General features: G+C 34.6%; 1 protein-coding gene across 3 annotated transcripts; it reads left to right on the top strand.

Moving 5' to 3' along the window:
* The first annotated feature begins 279 nt into the window (after positions 1-279).
* On the top strand, positions 280-18,558 carry LOC126770031 (uncharacterized). Of its 3 annotated transcripts, none has more exons than XM_050489163.1 (5): positions 280-502; positions 12,618-12,692; positions 13,508-13,604; positions 15,556-15,729; positions 15,941-18,558. In XM_050489163.1, exons 2-5 carry the CDS (start codon positions 12,690-12,692, stop codon positions 16,894-16,896), a joined length of 1,230 nt encoding a protein of 409 aa, XP_050345120.1. In that variant the 5' UTR covers positions 280-502; positions 12,618-12,689; the 3' UTR covers positions 16,897-18,558. The 3 variants fall into 3 exon arrangements, with proteins under 3 accessions (XP_050345120.1, XP_050345119.1, XP_050345118.1); XM_050489162.1 differs by lacking the exon at positions 12,618-12,692 and adding an exon at positions 11,847-11,969; XM_050489161.1 differs by lacking the exon at positions 12,618-12,692 and adding an exon at positions 11,847-11,969 and having other exon boundaries at positions 280-575.
* The last annotated feature ends 819 nt before the right edge of the window (positions 18,559-19,377 follow it).

The following is a 19,377-nucleotide window of genomic DNA, read 5'->3' as shown; positions in this document are numbered from 1 at the left end:
ATTGTTTGCTATGCCGGTGTATAAATACTAACTTATCATGCTATTTTAGCAGTATGTAGAGATATAGATGTAGTCTGATGCACGAGAGGCGGCATGCATTGCCTGAGAATTTCCAACCTCGTGTATTCGATTATCACTGTTATGCAACACAACTTAAGCTTAAAATAGCCTAAGAGGAAACAGAGAGGACAGATGTGAGAGGGAGGCGAGTACACGTCGCATCAGAGCGATTCGCAACTCGGTCCATTGGAAGTGTGGAGAAGGAGGTCAGTGTGCGCGGGAAGTGGGTCAGGGCGGATGCACCGGTGCGGTCGGCTGGCGTCGGGCCCGCTCGTGCGAGATCGGTGACGCAGGCGCGTGGCGCGCATCGATCGCCGCCCACGCGGCGCACCGCTCAAGTGCTCCGCGAGTCGCGACGCGAATCCCGGGCTGTGCCCCTCGAAGATGGCGGCGTGAGCGCGCGCCCGCGGCCTCCGGCGGTCATGCCGCGATGGCCAGAGAGGTAACCGCGACGCGACCGGCGCCGCCGCCGCCCTCTTGCGTAACCGGTGACCACTGACACGCCCGCAGATATGGTGATTATCACCGCCCTGCCCCGTGCCGCCTGAACCCGCCGTGCCGACCCTCGCTCTTGCCGGCTTTCGTCGCGACCCGGGCCTTCGTTGCGGCTCCTGACCCTCACGTAGCGTAGTGTATCAGTGAAGGTGTGATGAGCGTGCAGGAGTTAGTGGAGGCGCGGGTTGCCGCAGCCAGCGTGCCGTCTCACTCGCGCGCGCAGCGCTTGTATTCGCACGTCCCTCTCTCTCTGTCGTAGCCCGTTGCACATGCAACCTGCATTATTCAAAATCTGTGCCAGATTACATAGTATCCTTATGTGAATCGTCTCTTTTCACATGTGAAGTTAGAATTTACGATGAGCTTTTTCTTTTTGTTCCAGTTTTAGTATTTCAAGTTTTAGTATCTACATATAATCTTAAAATTTTGTGTATGAAATCATTTTTAATGCTCGTATAGCTATTTAAATATGACCGTCACAATTAATGATTCCTCCCTAAATTCATCTCCCAGTTTTTATAAGAAAACATATCTTTATTAGTATTGATATTATAGTCAATAATTGTAACTAGAATACACGAATGCAAATTGTGATGATTTCAAATTTATTAAAATACAGACAACAGTGAAGACGAGCAATTCGTAGTTAGCACATGCGTGTGACAGAGGCCCGTAGCACCAGACTCCGTAGCGGATCGTAGCGCTTAGCGTAACGTCTACTCCTTGGATTGTCTGTCATCTTTATGTTCAATAAGACAAATATGCTTATTTTCAGCCATTATAAAATATAATACAAATAATAAGATACAAAGCTACATGTATTAAAGTTTAATTTATGTAATAAATACTATTTACAATAACAAATAAAATAAAGGGGGAAATCATTTGATATAAAAATGGGCAAATATCTAACATGCTGCGCAATTGCGGGTTGTCATGTGGCAGAACTTTATCCCACGCAGACTCTTTATGAGGAATTTCATAACAAATTACTTCACTCTAGCAAAAAAGAATTAGCAAACGTACATGAAAACGTTGTGGTGTTTTGACTTGGTTTGACTTGTAAACTAATCAACGTGCTCTATCAACTGTTCTATTCATATACATTTTTTTTTGTCAAAGTCTTGTATTAGCGTAACGGGATTTACATACATATGAAATTGTTACAGTTTTTTTTGTCTTCATCTATATCACAGTACTTTTCATATAATATACTCGTACAACAAAATTAGAAGAACTTTCGATATTCACCTATTAATGATATTAGCGATATATAGTTTACCTGAAATTAAATAAGGTTTTATAATAAATAATTAAAAAGTCGTATTTCATTATCATACAGCTCTAGATTAATATATTCAGGACAGTTTACTATGGAGACAAGAGTTAATTAAAATGTACATACATGCAAATAAATAAGCTAATTGTATCGCTACATTTAGTATATAAACAAACCGGAATTATACGGAAATATTACGGAAGCTACATATTAATATATTTTATTCGTGGCTTATTAATTAAGCTTATTAACTTTTTGTTTAGGCGATCAAAGAGTGTCGACTATGCTTCTCAAGGGTGATTGCAAGATTCACTGTGTGCACAAACGCAGGTTTAATCCTTATTCCTTCAATCTCATAATCCATAGGATGATGAATCATTACGTCCGAAAAGAGTTCAGTAACAGGAACGAGTTTTACGTGTTATTCGAGGCGTCGGAATAAAAGCATTCCAGGCTGCTACTAAGATTTTTTTCAGAAAACCCAATAAATTTTATCGGTCCGACCAGACTTTTTAAGCTCGGAAAAGAAGCTTAGAAGCAATATACGAAATAATATTCCAAGCTCGTGATGTCTTTGTGAACAGAGATATGTTTTTGTGGATCTTAATCCTGAAAAACCGTTTCATTTGCTAAAGTTAAAGTTTAAATTATCTGTATCAGATTTCATTTAATTCTATACAATAGTTTTTTTGTAATGCGTTGACATATAAACAAAAAAACACGACAGAAATATGTTTAAGACATGTTCCTCAAAATGTAGTAATTTATAAATATTCATTAATATTTCTACGTCACTCATTTTAAACTCTACTGAAAACCAGCGTTATAGCATCGAGCTTAATACAGTCATTATGAGTATCCGTTGAGATACTTTATAATGTAGTATTTGTTAGTGATCGAAAAAATATACTTTCTTCTTCTATATAAAAACACGACCTATATAGAAGATACTGGATACAATTTGCTGTGTATGATAAATATATCTAGTATAATATTGTATTAATCAAAATTCGATGACAATCCTTTCAGCAAAGTTTGCTTTATATTTTCACACTAAGCTATAATGTATTAATCCTCTGATCGCGCCAGGAATCGATCGTGAGGCACTAGTGGAGCAAGGGATACAGACTAATTCCTCCCTTAAGCATTAATCCCATAAGTAGTGCTTGAGTATGAGTTTCGCGGTATATTTTATCGCTGCTATTAGTTTGCACACTGTTTTATACTATAACCGTTGATTGCGTTAAGTCTCATTTTTTACTATTGAAATTGTTGGCTGTATTTACTATAGTTAACCAAAAAGTTTGCAAATATTGATCGTAACAAATATTATGTTATTATCATGGTTGTATCAGGCTCTATATTTAACAATGATGAATGATCCCTTAAGGGAAAGAATTATCAAACAAAATTTCTCAATATATATTACCTTTATAAAGCTTTTATACAATACTCGTGTATTTCTCCAGTTACACCTGTTTATTCATATCGAATGAGCCCCGTGTAAGTTTCCTGATTATGCTGGATAACTCAACCAGCAAACCGGATTGCAGAAGTTCATCTAGTTTGGCCAAATATTTATGAATAGGTGGTACCCAACCAGACTATCACCGGGTTTTCATCTTGTGTTTGTAGTAATAAAATGTCGCAATTTCCTTGTGTGTGCAGCTAGAGTTTTGGTCAGGGCATTGATTAAATCAGTCAGCTGTCTACATCTATATTATAAAAATGATTGGCCACCGTTTTATCGATTACCATAAAAAAAATTTTTAACTACCTGTAGCCAGGCTTCGATGCTAAGACATCGATTATACCGGGGCAATGCCTTAACGGAAATATTAATTACTACATCATGAAGTTTGGAAAATATGCTGCAACCAATCTGATGGATGGTGAATGACTGATGATGACGATCTTTGAGTCTTAAATGTTAGGTCCGATGTATTTTATGTAAATAGACTTTCTAATTCACTTTATACTGCATATCAATACTAAATTACCATTAATATGATGTCTTCCTGACCGATTTCGGCCACGGCGCCAATCTCGAGAGAGATTATACGTCTGCACAGGATATGTTTAGTGCACAAGTGTGTCCCCAAAAAGAAACAGATTCTTTATCCTTTCATTCTCGAAATCCTCTCATAACGAAATCTGCGGCTTTATAGCTAGCCACTACACAAGCATAGTGTTTCTGTGTTTTTTTAGGTGTGTTTAAGACGTAAATATATTTTTGGACAACGTCATAAAAACATTTATTTTATCTGTTGTAATAAAATTCAAAAACATTAACGTCGTTATTACAATTAGTCATGTCAACTATTATCAAAGTTATTTTAATAATTTTTGCAAGATTTCCGCTCATATTTCATTCATTATTTTTTTTCTCTCATATATAATTTTATTGAAAGATATAATACTCTTTGAAAATGGCTCTGTAGTAACCAGCGTCTGTTTAATGAAACCTATGAAACGCACTAACGAGATTTAGTTAAAACTATATGTAATAGTCTGCAAGGTTATGTTAACAAATCCTTATCACCTTCAAAACAAAAACAATTAAAAACCTTATATTCTTCGATTTACCATCTTTTATTTTAGTGATTTTTTAATAAAATATTAAATAAATAAAAATAAATTATAACTAATAATAAAATTGAGATTTATGACAAATTACTGAAGTGTATCATTGCATACATGACACATAAAATACAGGAACAGACTAACTAGACATAGAATCTGCAAATAAAACAGAAAGGACACTATGGACATCAATATAATAAGTTGGATAGTTCACAATATATTCACAATATATTGTAACATTCATAAAATATAATTAATGAGAACATGAAATTGACGCTTGTCAAGTATCATATAAAGATATTATACACTAAAACCTTTTCTGAAACGCTCTGCATCTTCTAGTTTAAGAGTTACGAGTATGTATATAGGTATGCTAATTTATTAGCGTAGATGAACATAAATGTACTCATATGAAACTAAATTATATCAACAGATTCTATTTAATTTTATATTTAGAATTATTTAATGTTTCTTAAGGTATACAAAATTATATGAATTATGGAATAAGTCCAAGTAAAGTAACAGCCTGTGAATTTCCCACTGCTGGGCTAAAGCCTCTTCTCCTTTTTGAGGAGAAGGTTTGGAGCTTATTCCACCACGCTGCTCCAATGCGGGTTGGTGGAATACACATGTGGCAGAAATTAGACACATGCAGGTTTTCTCACGATGTTTTCTTTCACCGTCAAGCAAGAGATGAATTATAAACACAAATTAAGCACGTGAAAATTCAGTGGTGCTTGCCCGGTTTGAAACCACGATCATCGGTTAAGAATCATGCGTTCTAACCACTAGGCCATTTCGGCTATATCTTGGGTCCAACTATATTTTTATTATGTTAACCTTGTTGTTGTTGTTTACTTAGTAAAACACTAATTAAAGGGTATCGATATACAAATGCTTGCCGCTGACACAGTTACTCTGTTTCATGCAACTTGGAATAAAGTGTTGAACTTTCACTAACAGAAAATAGCCTATGCGCTGTTACTGCTTAACTAAAACGAAACACCTGTGTTTTAGTAAGACTAACGTTACATCGCAAAAAGATGTGCGAATGCATACATATCAAGCAATCGTGAAATCTACAATATATTGAATTGAATTTTAATTGCCCTACATTGGTAATAGGAAAGGGACATGAAATATTAAGGTGTCTTTTTTGATGACAGACTTCATTGAAACAAACATAGGACATTTGGAAAAGGCGAAGAATATATACGATATTTTTAAATATTTACGATTAATAGACTACACTTAGTATTACTTTAAATAGGAAGTTTACTTCCTATTTAAACGTATAAGGCCTCGGCTAATTGTGTTGCTATCTGCTGTATATGTGCATAGGGGATGTATCGTCATAGCTCGCCCCACAGAGTTGGAGAAGCGTACAGAGGAGCTATCTTGGAGGTGCTTTTGTACTTACTATTTAGATATCCTACACATATACTTTATAAAAAGATGCATCTGTACGGAAACTATTTATCTGTCAGTGTTCGCAAATACCACAAAACAAAAACAATACAATTCATGTTAAATACAAAACTAAAAACATTCCTAACTAGAACAAAATAAAAGAATGATAGAATATGATAAGGACGTAATAATATACATATATACAAATATAAATTGAGACGTCGTTTAATATTAAATTATACAAATAATGTGCATTTTTTTATTAAAAATATAGCACCTCCTCTTATTACCTTTACCGGTGACAAGAGGCCTAGTTAATTTTTCGCCCAGAGGATCAGAAATGCGATTCAGAGGAGAATTTCTGCTAGCATTCATTCCACGCGATCAAGATTTATACAGTAGCTTTTTTATTTGTATATACTTAAGGCCTTTATGTAAATAATTTGTATGCAAATACTTACTGTTGCATATTTTATTTTATATATAGTACATGATTTTACACACAAACACTCACTCACACACGCGTGTGCGTTCTTAGTTAGAATGCTTAAAATAAGAAGTTATTTTTTATTGTTTTTATTAAAATCTACATTTTTATCGATACTATGAAAGCCAACAACTGTAAAGACGTCATAAAGATTCGGAAGGAACTGAGTCCCGACATACAGCTAGTTCTAGTTTGGAATAATTGGTCGTTTTAATATATATATTTATAAACATACAAAGAAACATTTATTTTCTATTTATAAAGATGTAACGACTAATTTGAAGCCAGTTACACCGAATTTTGCACACACTATTTCTCGCGGTGACGATACAGTCTAGTGGTAAATATTTGTGTGAATTAAATCTTGGTTTTAAATGTCATTTTACCCGGTTATGGATATATGTTCATCTATTTCCACATATCTTCTAAAGTGGTTATCATAATTCCATAAATGAGGTTTCGTAAACTTGGTATTAGGGCATTGTGCAAGCCCGTCTGGCCAGGTACCATCCCCTCATCATATATTCTACCGCCTAGAAGCAATAGTTACTATTGTTGTGATCCGGTTTGTAGTGTGAGCTAGAGATAGTGTTATTATAGACACATAACACATCTTTGTTCCCTAGGTTGGTAATGCATTAGCATAAAGGATAGTTAATATTTCTTACAGTGCCATATCTATGGGTGCTTATGACCATTTACCATATAAAAAAGTACAAATTGATTACCTCCTCTTTATTTGACGTCGTCTAAAATTACAGTAAAGTACGTCTTGGTGCGAGCGTAATTCTTTACATACGACCATAGCATTAACTGTAGTAAGATAATGTATATGATAATAATGTGTCATGACAATGTTTCAAAAATGACAGATGGCTGTTGTTTGTTGTGAATGTGTCAGTCGATGTCTAAATCTATCAACTACCGACGAGTCACTTGCAATCGCTGCTCGATTAACTTGTGGTAGACGAGAGTATGTATGTGTATGTATGTAAAGCCGTATATTAACTTTAAGCTTACATAGAAAAAACCTTATACTTAAATGTTATTAACTTGTTTCCTGGGAAACTCTCTAAATCTCCTAACCCGGGGATGTTGCTTAGCCCCGTTCAATAGATCTAAATAGTTTTTTTTTGTCTGTATTTCCCAGAATGAATTCTTATAAGAAGTAATTTACAAAACATAATCATTACAAATTGTTGTTACTGTATATTTAAAAAAAGTATATATTTTTAGGCGATTTATTTAATCATCTTATTTTGATAAAATGCTTTAGTAATCTAAAACTAACAAACTGCTTACATTATCAATATTTCCTTCCTATTTCCTTATTCCTATTTCCTAATTCTTGGTTGACAGATAAGAAAATGGGTACCTATAGTACCACCTTTTGGTACGATGTCGTTTTAGACTTTAGAAATTACCACTGAAAGGAATAAAACTACTTCTTCTACCATCAGTGCGACGTCAACCATGTGATTAAAGATGTTAAATCATCATCGAAGATATCCAATCATCCCTTCTGTAATTACAGGCTTTCTGTTACTATATTACCCATTCAAGAATTATTTTCTAAAAAGATTTAAACCAAATGCAGACATTTATAATAGATTAGATTTAGAATATTTATTATTAGATTTATAGTAAGTACAATTACTGGTAATTGGGTAGTACCCACCCCAGGCTTGCATGAAACCTTATCCTACCTCACCACTAGTTAAATCAATTTATTTCTACTAAGCTAATAAAATTGTTTACATCATAAACAAAACCTTTCTAGTTTAGCCTAACAAATGCATGTGGTAATATACCTTGTATAAAAATTATTATACAAGTCAAGGTGACCAATAGCTGGCTGGTGTTATTTGGCATAAGTAAGAAAATTTATTTACTGGTGGTAGGGCTTTGTGCAAGCTCGTCTGGGTAGGTACCACCCACTCATCAGATATTCTACCGCAAAACAGCAATACTTGATATTGTTGTGTTCCGGTTTGAAGGGTGAGTGAGCCAGTGTAATTACAGGCACAAGGGACATAAAATCTTAGTTCCCAAGGTTGGTGGCGCATTGGATATGTAAGCGATGGTTGACATTTCTTACAATGCCAATGTCTAAGAGCGTTGGTGACCACTTACCATCAGGTGGCCCATATGCTCGTCCGCCTTCCTATTCTATAAAAAAAAAATGTTATTGCAAATTTGAAATAAGTGTATCACACGACAATTTGATTTCACGTGGTATCACCGTATAAATAAAAGAAAAAAATATTGGCTTTACAATATATCATATTTCGATAACATGTAAATGTAGACAACACAAGGAGGCTTACTAAAATCTAGACAATGATTTACGAGACACAAGCAAGGACAGACACATATAGAATATATAAAAGAAAATAATGTCGTAATAAAGACAGTATTCTGCAACTAATCTACTATAAATGTCTCCATGGTTTAAACGTTTTCAGAAAATATTTCTTGAATGGGTAGGTAATCTTATCTTTAATTCTGCAAATACACACACGGAGGTTCAAAGTATTTAAAATTCCCCGTAAAAAGTATAAAATGTTGCAGTTTACGCGCAGTTCACGCTCCCTTTCCGCCCACTCCTGGTTCCTAGGCTTATCGTTCACTGGATTCATATTACTGTTTACTATATTCTGCAAAATAATTTACATTTTAGAATTATAATTATGACGATTGCGTATCAACTGCCTCGGTTTTCTCTTAAGAAATTCTCTGTAAAACGATATACTTTGGTAGTTGGTAGTGTTTACAAATCCAGAAAATACGTATAGAGCCTACGCCTACGCCTGAACTCTCCGCGATCGTATCGTGTTATCGTCCTGTAGGGTTATGAAAATGTTAGATAAAACAATGTACCTGTATTTGCCATACACTTGTGCACTATAATAGAGAATGGCTTCCGCGGGTCAAATTAGTCAAGAGGTCATTATCATTCCCTTTATCAATCTAGAAATTTAACAAGGCAGAAGTATACTCATTCATACACATGGTTACATGATATATGTAATAAACAAAATAATGAAAAATTCTTCGAAAAAGAAATTATATTTATAGAACGTAGATAAACAATATTTTTGGCTTACATTAAAAAAAAAGTAATAATATAATTAAAAATAATTTTGTTTTTATGAATTTCAGTCAGTAACTAATTTTAAGAAATAAGAAATAGACGAAGTTTAATTTCCTGTAGTTATAACAAAGCTGCGTAGCGCTATTCGAAGATATAATCTGTAGACTAGGAGTCTAATTTCGTCTGGTACATCTAATTACGAGAAAATATGTGGATGAAAGGTACTCGTCACGGAGCTGGAAATTCTTAGAGAACATCTTGACAGATGAGAATGGTACTCGTAAACTCTGTCGCAGTTTTAGTTGCCTTTAAAAATATATATTGGTGTGAAAAATACTTTTTCGTTTAAATTACATTCTTGTTTCATTTTAGTATTTTGTCTTTATTCTGTAACGTGTTTAAGAAGTACAACTCGTTTTAATAGATGTATTGGATGTTTAATGTGATACCTTTAATTTTATTATTTCAAATTGCAATTAATGAAGATTTTTTTTGCGGGATTTATGCAAGAAATATACAGATTATATAATAAAAAAATGAGAGTTCCTCGAGGAAGTTTTGCATATATGTATATTTTTTTTTAGTTTTATTTTATTTTTATAAATATTCTGATTATTCTAAAATATAAATTTTAATAATTTCAACCTTTACTTGTATTAATAAAATAATTAAATATTGAATAAACCTAAAATAGAGTATACCAAAATACGTACGTGAATTTAATTTAATTTATTATTTATTTTAATAGACAACCGATTTTGATAAAATAAAAACTAATAATTCAGCTTTACATTAATTTCATTTGCAATTTTTAGCCAGTAAAAAAAATGTTTTAGTTTTGGTAACTCGCGAATAGCCAAATTAACATAAAAAGAGAGCTATTTTTAAATCACAGATAGCCACTAAAATTTTGTTTATTTCTATAGATTGACAACACATTTTACTGAAGAAGTTTTTCAATTAAAATCAATTAACATTTCATTAAATTCAACACCACAATGTACACAAACAAATGCCGAAAATAATTTTGCAATAATTTTTATAAGTCAAACCAACAACCATGCACTTGTTATCTATATTAAAAAATACAACGCAAAAGTAATTTAGTTTTTTTTTTTGTTTAGAATTAACTTCTATTCTCCGACTATCAGCTGTTTATACATTGCGAAATACACAGTGAAATAGAGAAACTAATAATTAAATGATACAAATATTAATTAATTACGTATTTTATAAAGGTTTTCAAAACTAAGTTTTAAATCATGTGTGTAACTTTTCTCAAGATTAATGATATTATTAAGTAATATACAAATTTTAAGCATATGCATAGAGTAGTGTGTTCTTTTAACATTAGTTTATTTAAGTGAAATAAATTATTTAAAGAAAAATCTAACAATTATTTATATTTTTATATCATAATGAAATAAATAATATTGTTTTTGTTAAATAATAGTATTTCTACTTTAAAAATAAGTTGATAAACAATATAGTGTATTGCTCGTAGAGCAGCTACATACATACTACGACGTAGCATAACCATACTACTCATTCTAACTCTATAGTGTGGACGTTTTTCACGTAAACATTATATCTTTACCGTCTGTCGTAGTAACTAATAAAAATAAAATCACTCGCTCCTGTATTGTCGCTCGCTTTTGTCAAAGTTATCATAAATGTATTTTTAAAGTAGTTCTTGTTTGGGAGTTTTAAAATAAGAAAATTGTCATTTGTACTATTTTATATCGCTAGTGTTTCAATCGGTTTTACTCTGGTATACTCACCAATCAGCGCACGTAATCACAGACGGTTCACATACATTTGAACGGCCAAAAAGTGCATTATCGGTGTTGCTAATTTCGAAGATGTTACGGCATCGGGTAGGGCGCTGCAGTGCGGGCCCGAGGCCTCGGCGGGGGCGCGGGGGTGGGGCGGCGCCTCGGGAGGGGGGAGGAGGCCGCGACCCGGTCACGAGTCACGAGTCGCGCGTCGACAGTGCGGCCGCGGCGCTCGCCGGCGCACCGCGCCGCCCCTTTTCTATCTATGACAGAGTGTGTCGATCCTATTCGAATGTTTAATCTGTGCTAGACATGTCTAATGTTATTAGGATAGTAACGTGATGGTCAAAATGATAAGTCATAAATATTCAGGTTCAAAATAGATAGCTACGTGTTCTCAATTTTACAGATGCTACAAAAAATTAAATTAATATTTTTACATATTTAGATTTGTATCGTAGATAGAGTCGTTTTGCGATTCTCGTATGATTTAAGGTTGTGCTTTGGGCTTGTATTATTGTGATATGTGGAAATATAATTGAGTACGGTTTATTTATATATTCCCGACTGTACCTTAGAATAAATTCTAAAATTATACTCAATCTTAAATATTATTTATTCTATTTAAAAAACATACTTTATGTTGTGTACAATTTTAATTAGCTAATAGTTATTAAAAAGACTTCAACTAATTGTACAATAAATGTAATAAACAGAAAAGTGACTTGAAGTGAAGTTGCAAGTGTGAGTGAGTGCACCGTGAAAATGATAGTCGAAATACAAGAGGTAACATTATCTGTAGACACTCCGAACCATGCACTCTTCATTATTCATCGCGTTATCCTGTAAATAGAACCTCCTAGAACCTCTTATGATATTATTTGCTGTTAAGTCCATTATAACTGCGCAAAGTGATATTAAGTGAATCAAAAGTATGAACATTTCTACTTTTATTCGAGTAAGTCATTTAAGTTTCTCATCATTTTCTTTAAATTTAAAAATAACTTTTAAAAAGTCTTAATCAAAATATTCAATAAAATTAGCTTGAGCTTTATCAAAATGATTCCACTTTCCGTTCGACATGTCATGCAATCAGCTGATCACTGAACATGACAATGACATTTCCGACGAAAAAACGATGACTCGGCGCCTGTTGATTTCAGTATGTAACTAGGACTCATTTGCCCACGGTTGGGATAGTCCAGTCTAGATTAAAGATCGTTGAGGGCGATGTCAGTAGGTCAACGCACAGTGCGTGCGGCGAGGGGCGTGTCAGTGAGGGGGGTGCGGAACACGGGGAGGGCAAGCAGGGGAGGGGGCGCAGGTCGCTCGGGCGTTGCACCGCTGCATCCAGTGCAGGCTCTACGGACGCCGGCTACGATACGTAGCCGCTACGCCGTAGCACCTACACTATGCATGAACCGTTCTTTGTAGAATGATTTTGTGACATGAATACGTTTCTTCTTTTCATTTCCCTAATATCGAATACTTTTGAAATCTGATTTAATGGTGAGAATACAATCTATATAAAGTATACAAAGTTTGTCTTGAAAAAATATAAATTATTAAAGTCATGCAGAAAAATAGTAAGCGAAAAGTTTATATGTTCTATTTTTATGTTTTTACCTTGTCCATTAAAACTGTTTAGGAAGCGAATTTATAATATCAAGATTAATTATTGTATTTAATTCATTTATTATACTCAAACTTATCGCGTATTACCAAATTTTTTATATATTAAACCTTAATTTTAAAAATAATGCGATTTCCTTTTCCTATTTATAATCAATGAAATGCCGAAGACCATTTTAGATTTCACACACATGCGATAGATAGAGATACATGTAGTAACGTAGCTCATTGCATAACCGCTGCTCTCGTTATTTTGTCCAAATTGCTAAAACATTACAAACTTACCCCTACATTAGTGCCTCATTTTTGTACCTCATTCCATTTGTGCATGATAATTTTCATATACACTTTATTTGAAATGTGAAAATAATTTCGGTTATATATATTAAAGGCTTTGTAATAAAATTAGTTTAATATAGGAACCAATAATCTGAATTGCATCGCTTATTATATTCAGGCAACATTTACTTTTTATTGAATCTGATTGAAAAGCTTCAGACGAATAAAGTGCGAATAAGTTGGTTCCATGAATCTCAAAGTTTTTTATTAATATTACCAAGAATATTGGTCATTTTTAAAAGACGCTATCAATTAAAATACCAATTGAATAATAATTTAAATAAAGTGGATACTAAATATAATTTTGTAAGCTGTATTTTTTTACTTTTTAAATCTGAACTTATTTTTATCAGGAGGTTAGAGGGAAGAGGCCTTTTAAGATATGGGACAGTTCGAGAAATGTAAGAAAGGGTTTGGTGGTGACCAGCTTTGAGGAGCTGATACATAGAGGTAAGTAAATGCATTTATAAATTATAAGAATGTTAAAGCTTCCACTTACCTATTTAAAAAATACGGAATCAAATACAGCACGTAAATCATGATATAGGTTAGGATTAACAAAAAAAAAATTAAAAAATGAATGGTATAGATTTTGTATCTATGATATACTTACATACACATAGATCGAACGTTTGAAAGTTAGTCTAGAAATTCAATACCTACTTAAATATAACGTTCATCTCAAATATAACGCAGAGGTAGGTTTGGTGAATTGTCATTGAAACTATTAGTACTATAATATATTAGTATTAGAAGTAACATTGCTACATTGTACATTTATTTCGACCAATTCATCCTAAAATATTAAGACAAAATCCGTTGCAAAAATAAGCATGTCACGTAATTCGACTGCTATGGATAAATAATAATAAGCTTCAAATTAAGCCGAATCTCAAGATTACAAAGCTACAGAACACACTAAGCCATTTAGTGAGGTCAATAAGGTTTGATGCAGTTCGCGTGACCCCTTTTTGGTTTTAGTCGTACTAGAAGATAAATAAGAGGCAATTACACATTTTAATGTTGTGACTAATGACTTGTACCATGTATACAATCAAAATTAAAAATCTTTATTCAAATAGACCTCATATCTAAAAATTGAAATAATCATTTTATAAAATAATTTAAATGTAAATCCTACCACTGCAATCACCGTTTCGGAACGTAGATTCTACCTAGAATGACACGCAAAAATTAATAGTTAATATTTATATTAAAAAAAACAAAAGTTGGGTTTCGTCAAAATTGACATACCATAGAGATACCAAAGACATATCACTGAAGTCGTAAAATGTTTTCGTATTATTATTGGAAAATTAAAAAGGTCGAGATGAGATTTAACGTAATGATTTGAGTCTGTTGCTCTTTTTTATTTCTTAAAGCGAGAAATTTTGATACACGTCGAACGTTTAGGTGGTAAATTCGAATAATAATACTAAAATTTAACGGAAAAAAACGCCTTTGCCCATTTGTATTTTTTTTTATAGAATAGGAAGGCGGACGAGCATATGGGCCACCTGATGGTAAGTGGTCACCTAACGCCCTTAGACATTGGCATTGTAAGAAATGTCAACCATCGCTTACATAGCCAATGCGCCACCAACCTTGGGAACTAAGATTTTATGTCCCTTGTGCCTGTAATTACACTGGCTCACTCATCCTTCAAACCGGAACACAACAATAACAAGTACTGCTGTTTTGCGGTAGAATATCTGATGAGTGGGTGGTACCTACCCAGACGAGCTTGCACAAAGCTCTACCACCAGTACCATAAATACTTATTGATATATTATCGGTTAGCTTTATGTTTTTTCTAAGTGAATTTTGGGTAGTTCCTGGATAAAATATAATATGTGTGTATGATTTTTCTTACAAAGACTGAAAATATTAAATGTGTAAAAAATAATGATAGCTAAAATATATTTTCTACAATAAAAGACATAATCATTTTCCTATAAACAATTTACAATTTTTTACTGATTTGACATTTCCTTCTTCTACATTTGTTTAATTGTACGTTGTCTATGAGTTAATCTGTAATAAACTCTCTAATTCGATATGAGTTCAATCTCCAATCTTTTTGTATTTGTGTAATATGAGATATATATTTTATGATATAAAATCAAACCCAATAAAATACTAGTTATAATTGTTTAATGTATTTTACTCTCAATATTAAGTCATGAAGTGATATTCATCGGTATATCTCGATATTTTCACGTCACGTAATAAATATTATACTTAGTTGTTTTATTAAATAATTCTATCTAATTTATAAATTTAATTAATACACTACCAACACAACATTGTCTTGTACATCTATAATAAAGCATCAGTCGACAGGATCAAGAGATTGTACCAAATATTGCTGTAAACATAGAATATTGTGCATGCTTTCCAGGAAAAGAGAAGCTATCTGTAGCAGCGAGCGAGCCAGTCCGGCTGGTATTAGAAAGTGACGGCACGCAGGTCGAGGACGGCGAGTACTGGCGCACTCTCCCACCTAATACCGTACTTCTGCTTTTGCGACAAGGCGAGCGATGGTATCCCACGGGTGTCGACGTTATCAAGGCTGGTGAGTAAGAACGAATTCAGCAATTGTAAAACTGAAAATAATAAAGTACGGAGCAAAACCTTAGAGGGTCAGAAAGCTATTATTTGATAAATAGAGATAAGTCACTAACTCACACATACCAATATTAATATTGAACACGTTATATATTTACTAAAAAGATTCATTTTGTTTATGTTTACAGTTTAAATAAATTTAATATTTGTAATTCCAGCAATATCGGCGATACCGAAAATTGTATGCGAGACGATACATGCTCTCGAGCTGCACGATGAAACACCTTCATGGAAAATCATGGACAACAAGGGGCGCGTCACAGTGGTGCTTCACTGGGACCAGCGGCCGCAGGCGTCGCCGGCCGCGCGCTCGCCCTCGCGGCAAGCCAAGCCGGACCGACGGCCCTCGCTCGTTATACAGACCTCCTTGGACCGGCCGCAGCCCCCACCGCCACACATTACTGTCGTGAATCACGATGAGCCAGGGCCGGCGCGTGCCCGACTCTCACGCGCTTCCTCCTCGCTCGATCACCACGTGCACACGGCCGAGTGCCGAGCTGCCGCGCCCCCTACACATGCCACTCCACCCGCTCCTCCTGCGCACTCTCAGCATCCTCATCGTCCACCAACAGACGAGTGTGACTTCCATTGTTGCGCACTACATGAGGAAGGTAGGCGCATCGCTGTGCATAAGAGCGTTGCTACCTCACCCATCCAAGATTCCCAACCACGGGCTTCACCTCAAGGTCGACCGAAGGGTCACGTGCGATTTCTCGACGCTGAATCGGCACGTCGTGGCGAACGAGACTCCTCTGAGAGTGAAACCGAGAACACCTTAGTCGAAGACGAGGCGGTCACGTCGGAAAAGTTCCTCCTCCTTATCGATCAACTTAGTGTCGACCAAAAGCGACATTTGACCATCAAAGATATTGGTATAATTCTCGAACGACTCAGTTCCAAAATTCTGGACGTAGAACGGCTGGACCGAGAATCAGAATCAGATGACTGTTACAATTGGACAATCAAAGCGACAATTAGAGGGGACGCGATGAGGGAGTTGGGCGTCATATACAATGGGAATTATTATGCGATCAGTGAGCATCCGGGATACCGGGAGGAGAACGAGGAGGCCGGTGACGAGGGTGAAGAGGAGGAAGAAGAGGATAGACTCTGATCGGGCCTGTGCGGCGCCGCTGTGCCCGCCGCCGCTGCGCTGCGCCTAGCGCTGTGCCGCGTCGCCGCGCGCTGACCCGCCGCACCACTCGTCCACCACCACTGCCACTCGAAAACGCAATAAAGCAATATAGGTCACTAGGTTACATCGGTGAGTCGACCGGAGCTCTGCTTTAACCCTGGATGAGAAGTCGAACAACCTTGGTATTCGGCTACAGATATCTGAGGACGAAGAAAAGCGAAGGCCGAACGATCCTAAGCTCGACGTATTGTGTCATTAAATGTTTGTAGGTAGTGTGATCGCAGCTAGGAGCGAACATCCCAGTTGGGTAAAGACTTTATGCAACTTAAAAAAAGGCTGAGTCGATCCGCCGCCGTCACGGCCGGACGGGGCGACGACGCCAAACAGTAGTTAATAATAGCGAAATAATGTAAGTGTAACTGACTTCCTATCGATTACAGCAATGGTTACTGTGAACGAGTCGGTTCCCAATATCTTTTTGAATCGATATTCTTACACGTTTTCGCGTGCGTACGTTCGGATGTTTACTGTAGCGTAATGTGTATTAACGTATCCGACGTCGTCGAACAGCAGCACAAATATTTATCATAGACATTATTGTCTTTATAATTAGGTAATAATAAATTATAGAGGAGGTAGCGACGAGAAACGATGTCACTTCATGAACCCGCCGCTTTTTGATTACTAAATTTAAATATTACTAAGTGTTTTCGAAATACTTTATTATTTCCTACGATTGCGTATGTTTATTTTTGTTTACGACACTCATATATTCAAGGGTTAGGCCTAAATATTCAATTTATTACGAAAAATATTAACGGAATTCGATTTTTGTTTAAAGTTACACTGTACCTGTGACAAAAGCTCAAACAAGCTGACGACTTTTATTATAAATGTAAGCCTTTAAAAACAATAAATATATCGAAATTCGTTAAATCGTGGTTTTTGTAATGTAAAAGGTTGGATTAATAAATGATTACTCGATAATCAGTCCTTGCTCATAAATCGTATTCGCCTTTTATAATAACGGCGAAAGTTAGCTGTCGTATATAAGGTTCGAGTATATACTTAGCGTGTTTGGGGTGATAATTTGATCGGGCCTAGACTGACGAGCGAATCGCTCTACGTGCGTTGTTTTAACATAACCGGTAGGAAGTACATCGAGTTGACAGCTGAGTGCCGTCCTCGCGTCAGAGGCGATACGATGTAATAAAGAGGCAGACGCAATTATTTTTAATAGAATACGGCAAGTTTAGTTAATAAACTGTGTATTATGAAAAAGGTTGTAACTAAAAATACGATTATACAGCAATTCGTCGCGACATACCAAATTGGTATTTGGTAGTTGTAAGTCGATTCTTGTATTTATAAGGTCTATGATATCGTAGTATTATTGTATAATGTTTTTAATTTTTGTATAGTACGTACTAATACGTGTATAATATATTGAGGTTTAATAAGTTTTACAGTCCCGTCGGGATGTCATAGAGTGTATAGTTATTTAAGGTGTAATATTAAATTATTATCGAGTAGGTGATCGCTCCCGCGCGAGGGAGCGGGCGCTGTTAACGATTATATACATTTTGGTGTACGATATCTGTTATTTATGTGCAGTCCGTTTATTTTTAAATACGTTTGGAACGGTTCATGAAAATATTTATATGTTTTATTTTAAATTATTTTAACATTTTATTTAAATAAATTTAAGTGTTTAAATTGGAAGTGGTTTTATACGAAAGAATATTATTTTAATAAAATATTTTATGCGATTATGTATTGATTGCTCATATCAATATTGAAATAGTTAAAAATTAATTATATCTATAGACACATTAAGCAAGATCCTTAAAACTAAATAGAAAATTATTTCGCGATTTGAGTAAAAAAAATGTTTGAACATTTTCGATTTACATAAGTTCATAATTTTCATGAACCGGAAAAGAAAAAATAACCATTTTGATGTTTTGATACATAAATTATAAGAGTTTGTTTTTAAGGTTTGATATTGTGACTTGTCTTTTATTCATTCTAATTAAATAATTTCGATAAAAGTACTATTGCTATTAAACTTTAGGTGAAGCTATTTCGAAAAAAAAGTGGCTATGTTTCATGAAGATATAACGGAACTAAAGATTGATATTAATATAATATAGAATAAAAATCATGAAATAATCACATGTTGATGTTAGAAACAAGAGTATTACGAAATATGAGAGGTAAAAATTCTTCAATTTCATTTGAAATACTCAGTGACTTCAAATTTTTTTTTTAATATTTAGTCTTTAACCCTAAGTCACAACAAGGTCATGTTAGTTACTAGTTACATCAAATATCTAACGTAATAAATATAAGCTAGTGCTGCGTTCATTATGTTATAAAAAATAATTTGATTGTCAGAAGGCAAATCTGTAAAAGTTTTTGTATGGGTGATATAAATGACGTTATAATGAAGCATACATT

The sequence above is a fragment of the Nymphalis io genome, chromosome 8, assembly GCF_905147045.1.
Source record: "Nymphalis io chromosome 8, ilAglIoxx1.1, whole genome shotgun sequence".
Lineage (NCBI taxonomy): Eukaryota > Metazoa > Arthropoda > Insecta > Lepidoptera > Nymphalidae > Nymphalis > Nymphalis io.
This window is presented reverse-complemented; position numbering and strand designations above follow the sequence as displayed.

Excerpts from the sequence above, each read along its gene's own strand:
- LOC126770031 (XM_050489162.1), top strand. The coding sequence starts at position 11,949 with ATGATAGTCGAAATACAAGAG. Across the intron at positions 13,605-15,555 it reads TGAGGAGCTGATACATAGAG|GAAAAGAGAAGCTATCTGTA; the intron begins GTAAGTAAATGC and ends CATGCTTTCCAG. Across the intron at positions 15,730-15,940 it reads TGTCGACGTTATCAAGGCTG|CAATATCGGCGATACCGAAA; the intron begins GTGAGTAAGAAC and ends TTGTAATTCCAG.